Source organism: Artemia franciscana, chromosome 2 (assembly GCF_032884065.1).
Source record: "Artemia franciscana chromosome 2, ASM3288406v1, whole genome shotgun sequence".
NCBI lineage: Eukaryota > Metazoa > Arthropoda > Branchiopoda > Anostraca > Artemiidae > Artemia > Artemia franciscana.
Genome location: NC_088864.1, coordinates 23,900,806 through 23,909,702, shown reverse-complemented (window position 1 = coordinate 23,909,702; position 8,897 = coordinate 23,900,806). Strand labels below are relative to the sequence as shown.

Here is an 8,897-nt window from a genome sequence, read left to right as displayed (position 1 = left end):
AAGCGCAAATTTATTTCGAGTTCTATGATTTTATTCTTATAAGAACAATAATAATGATTTATTTCTTACCCACAAAAACACTATAAAAATATTAAAATGTGGAGCAAAAACAATGAAATACACGCAATAAATGCAAAACATACAAAAAGAAAATAATGACTATAGAAAATTTTTTTACATTAAATAAACACAAAAAATTAAATAAACACACACACGCAAAAAGAAACGAACTTTAGAGAAATAATAAAAAAAACATTAAATACAAACATGAAATTAAATTCACAAAAAAAGAAGAAAATAAAGGTTAGCTATAGAAAAAAATTTGCAAGATGATTATGTGGAGAAAGCCCATCAAGAGCAGTACATGAGAGCTTCCTGTGTAGCTTTTCAACTTTAATTTTATATCAGGTACACCATATTTACCAATTAGAATCCGGTTAAGTGTCCAAGAAGGAATGAAAAAGAGAAACTTACAATACCTGAAATAACTACTCCGGATTCTTTTTCAAATCAATTTTTCTCAGGGTGGAGTAAATTCCTGTCGTATAAAGCACTGATTGATCGCAATATGTAGAGTAGAGTTTTGCCATCGCCCGTCAATTATATTTCCCTCGATTGGGAACAAATTTCCCATATCCAAGTTGTTTTCTTTTAGGAATGTCGCAAACAGTGCGCTGACGAAAACTGAAAGATTATTAGTAAGGCTTATGCACAACCACTGATTTCATGATTTTAAAATTGGGTTCATATGGATTCTGGTGACTGGGTGGCGGTTATATGGAATCAGAGAGCATTAAATCTTAGAGTGTTTAATTTATGTGCCATATCCTAGTGTATGACGAAAGAAATACGTGTTCCTGATTCTTAGAATCTAAGACTTGGGGTGGGGGAGCATTGGGTCAATATTAACTCTAGTTTTGGGGGATTTGTCTCCTTGTCATTATCAAATTCTTGATTGTTTACAATATGTCCTTTAACCTCTTTTATTATCCACATAATGTGCATACTTTTAGATTTTCTGCGCCGCCTCCCCTGGAAAAAATCCTGAGCATTGATGCCCAAATAAAACGAATTTTCAATTTTGATTTATATTGAATGTTAATGCATTCAAACAAAAATTAAACAGAAGATCTTAGAAGAAACCCGAGGATGACGAACGTTACGTGTGTTTCAAGCAGAGTTTATTCTTAATTTTGCTTCTTGTAATACATTTGTCAGCTATTGCATTGAATTTATATTTATAGCCACACACATAAGTACGTTTGCTAGACTACTCACAATAGTACGGTAGCCATTTGGCTTCTACCTACAATTTGGATGAGCTTTTTCTTTCTCGAGTAATTCCTGTAAATAGAAGCAACGACTTCGCGAAATGCTCTCCCTTTTGGTGGTAGACAAATTCGTATGAATTTGACTAAAAACTACAACCAATCCTTAGTATTTCCCCCATACCCGCCTCCTCTCTTTGTTATGCCCCTGTTTGAAGCCAATTGGAAATTCAAAGTAGAACATCGTTTATTTTCACCCTCTATTGTTCCTGATAAAATTAAACAAAATCGTAGCCAACCAACTAAACAAGAAACTACTATAAAAAATTGTCTATCATGAGCTTCTGAAAATTCAAGCTATTGTAAATAAGTCTGAGTCTGTGGTGGTGTTGTTGGCCGATCGAATCTAGGTAAATAAAAATAAAAGTTCTAAGCAATCTTAAATAAAAATAAGCAAGATAATGAGTACGGAAACTTAGATAATTATTGCAAATGTTAAAATGAGCAGGCAATGAAATTCTTAGATCATGCCAGATATTGCAAAGTTCTGTTGGTGATTATTTTCAAAGAGTGGAAGATGAGAATATGAGAATAAAAGCAATGATAGAAAATATTGATCAAATGGCGGTGAAGAATATTGAATGAGAGAAAAGCAAATACTTTGAATTACAAAAAAAATAATTGGATGGCAAGCAATTAATATAATATCAAAACAGGACATGTTTCAAAATAAATCATTGTCTAGAATTAATCAATAGAGTTTTGAACAAACAGTCACTGAAAAACTTCCGATAACTTGGAATAAATTGATACTTTTCAGACTAAGAGGTGGTGTATATAAAGTTGTAAGAGAAGAACGGTATTGCTCTAGGAAGTGGAGACTATGCTTCGGCCATATTCGGAATCTCTTGTTAGTAATTGAACCGTGCATAAATCACCTGAACCCTTATCTAAAACTGTTTATAGATTATGACCAGGCATTCGATTTAGCTGACATAAAACCTTTAGAGAAGGTTCTATTTATGCATGGTATACCAGAAGAGTACATTAAAATTATTAGTGTCTATACGAGAATGATATTGCTGTGGTTAAGGCAAAAAGTTAGATAAGTAGTTAATTCGGTGAGAAATGATTAGTTAAGCAGGGTTGTGTCCTATCTCTACCTAAATCGATTTTTTGGTACGCTTTGTCATAGGGAACTCAGTAAAGGCTATATTAGATTAAATCAAGTTGGAAGGTAGAACTCTCTTAGATCTGGCTTACACAGATGATTGAAGGCTATTAGTATGAAAATGGAAGCGAAATGAATGAGCTTTTGACGGTGTTGAGAGCTCAAATGCAAGAGTAGGCTTGAAAACCAAATTTCAAGAAGACTAAGTCGCTTTGACTAAGAGTAAATAATAGTAAAGTGGTGATGCTTGGAAATTGGAAAATTGATAAATCTGATAGTTTTATTTACCTTAGTAGTGTTGTTAGTAAAAAAGGGAATAATGTAGTGAAAGTGTAAAAAGTAGGGTAGCCAAGGCGCAGGGTGTTTTTGCAGTTACAAAAGAGCGAGAGATAAGTCGGCAAACCAAGATCAAGCCATGGTAATGACAGGGGTCAAATATGGTTCCGAAACGTGGTGCTTCGAAAGGCGGAGAAAGATTTATTAAGTTTTTTCCAGAGGAATTCACTTAATATAGCTTTACGTAGTGATTTGACTGACCCTGAACCAAAGAGTAAGCTGTGCAAAATTTATGAGAAAAAACTGAAACTTCTTTGGGGGGAAGTGTAGCGTGAAACTTTGAATCCGTTGAAATAGAGGAGAAATATGTGCTGCTATATTGGCCTTACGTGACTTGGTACTACAGTGAGTTTACACTGAATTTTCTTGTGGGCAATATTGCTGTCATGATGATGCTCACTAATTATATTTTATATATTTTTTGTGTTTGTTACCAATTTTATGTGCATGACTTCAAGAAAAAATGCTTCAAACATGATTCAGCAAGCAAAGATGTAATTAGATGAGTGTCCAAGTTTGTATCCTTCGCTACTAAATGTAAAAAAGATATAAAAAGTAGCATACTTTTTAGCTATCACATTGCCAAGAATTGTACGTTTTTATTTATTAGCACCTAAGTATGGCCTCGAATAAAGGGCTCGTGGAACTTTGGCTGAAACTGGGATTATTATTGAATAGAAATCATTGAGCCTGCCACCCTCAAATGAAATCTTTGAAAAAAAAGAAGCAATGTCGCTGTTGTAAAGCACCTCGATGAGTACGGATGCAGCTAGAACATGCAATAAATACAAGCACACCCTAACAAAAAATGGCTTAAGCTCCCCCCCCTAAATAAAAATCTTGTGTATTGGCTTGTCAGTCAGAACTGCCTGTGTTCTTATCATTTAATAGGATATATAAAAACGGATTAAATTCATTCTAGTGGATTATATGCAAAAAGTTGTGTCTTAATGACAAAAAATGCCAGTCATAAACATTTAACGGGAAGGCAATTTGGCTTATTATACTCACTAGTGAAATGATCGTAAATAACGACCAAGAAATCAAATTGTCTAAAAATTAACCTTAATTCTTTAATCATAATCAATTTTTCTTAATAAAATAGTGCTGTAACTGGGTGCCAGTCATGATTTTGCTAGCTTTTTCACAAATGCTATTCATTTCTTCACCTTAGTCGGTGGGCAATGCAATTTAAGGCAATTTAAGGTAATTACTTGAGCTTACCGATTGCAAATTAAAGTAAGTTGCCGGAATCGGAAGCTTTATTAAATTATTAAATGTAATACGATATATTGCTAAAAACTAGGGGGCAGCAACAATTTCTACTAGATGTATTTATTCGCTTTCCAAGAACATCAGATGGGAGGCTAAGCCAGCTACAAAGATAAATTTTATAAACGCTGTTTGTTTTTGTTTCTTCTTCGAAAAAAAAGACGTGAAATTCAAAAATGGAACATATGCCAGATTTACAAACTGTATATGATGCACTAAAGTGTCTGTACCATAGCTCAGACTGTGAAGCAAAAGAAAAGGCTTCAAAATGGCTTCAGGCTCTTCAACAAAGTGTACTAGTTTTATTTTTGAATTTAAGAATAAGATTCTTATTTTTAAGCTAGGCTAGTTTTTTACTCTTGGATTAGTACTTGGCCTTTGGTGGTTTCACCTTATTTTTCAAGCTCAAAATGAAGGGATTTGTATAGAGCTTGTTTTGTGCATCATAAAATACTAAAACAGTTCAACTGCCACTACCTACTTTCTTTAATAGCCTGTTTAATCAAACATATAGCTAAGCCTTGAAAGCAAAAATAAAGGAGTAGGCAAAGTTGCTGATCATGGACCATGGAAAAAAAGCTAAGAATGTCTGGATATTAGTTGTATTCTAAATCTATCATAAACCCAAAGGCCCAGTTAGGCCTATATTATCATTTGTAAAATTTCCTATCTTCACTTAATCTTAAATTACTTTGAATCACATTGTCTAGTCTAGCAAATAACAGGTAAAATTCTATTTTAGTGAAGAATTATCATGTAGGTGCTGGTGAAGATGCTGAGCCAATTCATTGGCTGTATCTCTTTCTCAAAGCCAGGGCTTAGACAACCAATCTTCATCCACTGCTCCCTTGAAGACCTCTACACTAGGGGCTAAGACTGTTCCATTGCTTAGGAAGTTTCAGAACCCCATAACTCTATTAAGAAAGAAGTTGTTTTCAGTCTAGTGTTGGCTTATTTGCAGTACAGCTTTATGGTGTGTCCTCTAGTTCTTGTTGACTGGTCAAGCTCAAGCATATTTTGCTGCAAGGACTGAGTATACAGCATTTTATATACCTTGATGACATCACCACAGTTTTGTCAATAGGAGAGGGTAGGAATCTATAACTTCTCCTGGCAGGATAGGTAGTCTAGGCTTTTACAACCCTCTATTGATTTAGTTGCTTCCCTTTGGACACTCTCTAGTGTTTTCTTGTTGCCTTTATTTAGTAGGGTCACCATACACATACCAAATTCTAGTTTTGGTCAAACAAGTCCTTTGTATAGCTTTGACATCAGCTTTGGTGACCTACTACATAACATTCTTTTTACAATTCCCAGAGCCTAGAGCAGTTTAGAGCAATTGACTGGCATGCTGACTAAACATTGAACAACCACATATGAGTATTGTATTCAAAAATAGTATTAGGTAAGATCCCTCTACTCAGACAGCATCTATTGAATAATAAGATTAAATACATCTTTCCTAGGTATAGGCAATAGATTCCTATTCTTAACCACTGTATATATGGCTAAGAATAGGCTAGGTTATGCTGACTACAATCTTGAAACATTTTGATACAATAAGGATTTTATTGTATGCTCATTTTAGCAGACTCTATAGAATATTTTGTTTTAATTTATGTTTGGAGCAAATTAAGATCCATCTTAATATGTTAATTGTGTACTTGTGTATTATTCAGAATGCACTCAATAAGTGAAGTTGGAAGGATAGGTTATAGTATAAAGTCATGTTGTGTCCATTGCTGCACTGTTTTGTTGTGGGCAACAACCCCTTATCCTAGAAAAATATAATTGCCTCTTTTTCAGTCTTTGGCAAATCCCAAATCTTCATTTCAAAATCCATGTTCAGACACTATCTTCTATCATTATGCATAGAAACTAATTGAAAAAACTATATTGAGTTTTGTCTTTGTGGCTATGAAATTAGATTTTCCTAGCAAAATTCTTGAGTGTGTTCTGAATTGAATCAATTGAATAATGAACAGTTACTAAATATTTCATTTAAATGTACCTGCATTGTAGTTTGTTTCATGAAAGACCCTAACTTCACTTATTGAGTATGCTCTGAATAATACACAAGTGTTGTTAATTGTTCTGTACTTGATGATGTCAAATGCATCCCACTGATACTTCCAGGGAACAGCATTCCATTTGTCATCTAATTACTTCTTCAAGACTTCATCATTGGGTGCTGAGACTGTTGTATTTGAGAGACTATTCTAGTATTTACTACATAGCTGGAGGAAAACTGTTTTCTCTAGCATCAAGTTCTGGCAGATGCCTTGAACAGCTTCTTTGAATGTCCCCTCCTGTGGGTGCCAATTTTTTGAGAAATTGATAAATGGATTGGGGGGGGGGGTCTTGTGAAGTAAGCTTATATGTCATATGGTAGAAAATTAAAGACATCTTATCCCATTGAATACAGATGGGAAAGAGGAATCAAAGGAATTTCTTTAGGACAAGAAACAAGTAAGCCTAGGCTAAGAACTAGTGTTTCATTTAGTTTTGAACATTATGATTACATAATTAGAAAGTCAGCTAGAAAAAGATTTTCTTACCCTAGCTTATGGCTATTTCTTATCTGAATCCAGTGTAGCTTATCATTAGTTATTTCCATCATTAACAGCCCCCCCCCCTCCAAAAAAATAACAATTCTCTTTGTAAAGGCAATTTGGGATACAATTGCAATGTCTTTGATCTACTATATTTAATTGAACATTGAACAGCCAGGAAATCTAGTTGTATAGGGTAAAACCTCAGTACTCAGACAGTGTCTAATTTTTGACAAAATAAAATTGAATAAAATGCATTTGTTTTAAGCACATATAACTAAGCCCTAATCTTAGGCATGATGATTGTACTTTTAGATAGTTGAAAATAGGCTATGTTGGGGGAGACTGACTACAATCTCCAAAAAATTGGTATATTATAACAATTTGATTATTGAAGTGATGATTATCTGGGCATCTTTCCATATTTTCTTTTTTAGATATACACACTAGTTATAGTAAAAAGAACATTTTGAATTGATTTTTTTACTGCTTAAAATCTTAGCAAGCATTGGAATTTTATTTAAATTAATTTAAAAAAAATTGCAAAATAGTTTTTCAAAGAAAAGTAGTGCCAATTAAACTTAAGACCAGCAAAAACAAATTCATATAATAATTCAAACTCAATGCAACTAGAAATTACAATTAAGGAATAAATGAAACTAAAAATAAACAACCATAGTAAATGTAAAGATAACAGATACTAATATCTGTTATAAATGACTCAAAGAAAAACCCAAAAAATTCTGGCGTTATGTTACAGCCAACAACCCTTCCCTTTGATGCACCAACAGGCTAAAAAAAATCAGATGGCTCCAGTACTACCGACCCAAAAGAAATTGCTGATTGCATGAATGCCAGCTTCTGCACAAACTTCCACCTCTAAGCCACCTAGTATTACACTCCCAACCATACCTCCTGTAACAGTACATTACCCAATAACTCCTGTAATAATTACTCAAGAAGATGTATTTAAAATACTAAGAAGTTTAAACTCCAACAAAGCTGCTGGACCTGATAACCTCCACCCTCGGCTTTTGATAGAATCTGCTGCTCACATTTTCCCGCCCCCTTGCCAGAATATTCAATATGTCCCTGGCCAAAAAGTCAGTATCAAATGACTGGAGAACAGCATATATTATACTAATTTTTAAGAAAGGTGACAAGGATAACCCAGGAAATTATTGTCCAGTAAGCCTAACCTCAGCCATTTGCAAGATCATGGAAAGTATCATTAACCATGCTCTAATAAACTATTTAGAAGAAAATACTCTTATTAGCGATAGACAACATGGATTTTGCAGGGGCAGGTCAATCAACACCAACTTTATTCAGTCATATGATCATGCAACTAAAATTTTGGATATGGGTAAACTGGTTGACATTATCTTACTCGACCAAGCTAAAGCCTTTGACAAAGTTGACACTCATACCTGATGCTGAAGCTTAAAGCTTACCAGGTGCATGAGGATGTGATTGATTGGATTGGAGCATTCCTAACTGGAAGATCTCAATGTGTCATGATCTACACTGATAATGGCAATCCACTTTTCTCCTCCACTTCCCCAGTTATAAGCAGCATCCCACAGGGAACCATCCTTGGGCCAGTGTTGTTCAGCATATATATTAACGACTGTACAACCTATCTATGCAACCTTTTGACATTATATGCTGATTTCTGTAAGCTCATTTGGCCTGCTGAAACTGAAGAAGAAAGCCTACATTCAGCTAGACCTTGACAGGCTATCCTCCTGGTCATCAACTTGGGTCCTACAATTCAATGCAAGGTACTGCACTTAGGGCACAACAATCCCCACCATCCCTAACATATAGGGTGTGATCAGTTGGAAGCAGTTGCCAAGGAGAGAGACTTAGGCGTCATTTTGGACAAGGATTTAAAATTCCACAGCCACACTCAGGCTCAGGTTGCAAAAGCTAATCAAGCTCTTGGACTCATTAAGTGCTCTTTTGTGACCAGAAAGTCATGCGTGGTTACAAAACTTTATAAAAACCTTTGTCTGTCCCCACCTTGAGTTTGGCTTGACTTTGGCCTTTCCCCAAAATAAAATGGACACAAGAGCCCTTGAAAGTGTCCAAAGGAGAGCAACCAAACTGGTCTGTGGCTTAAATAATGCCCCTTACCAGGATCGCCTAAGGTCTCTGAGACTTCCAACCCTCACGTAGCAAAGATATAGAGGAGATGTGATCATGGCAAGGAAATTTTTCAAATCCAGTCACCTAAACCAGATCTTCACCCCCCCCCCCTCCCTGGCTAATAATTCAAGAGGTCACAGTCTAAAG

General features: G+C 35.0%; 1 protein-coding gene across 1 annotated transcript in view; it reads left to right on the top strand.

Moving 5' to 3' along the window:
• Nucleotides 1–4,181: 4,181 nt before the first annotated feature.
• Nucleotides 4,182–8,897, top strand: part of LOC136039075 (transportin-3-like) — a 94,511-nt gene continuing 89,795 nt past the window's right edge. The window contains exon 1 of the mRNA XM_065722562.1: nt 4,182–4,340. Coding sequence (XP_065578634.1) covers nt 4,224–4,340 — 117 coding nt within the window. The 5' untranslated portion in view covers nt 4,182–4,223. The remainder of the gene's footprint in view (nt 4,341–8,897) is intronic.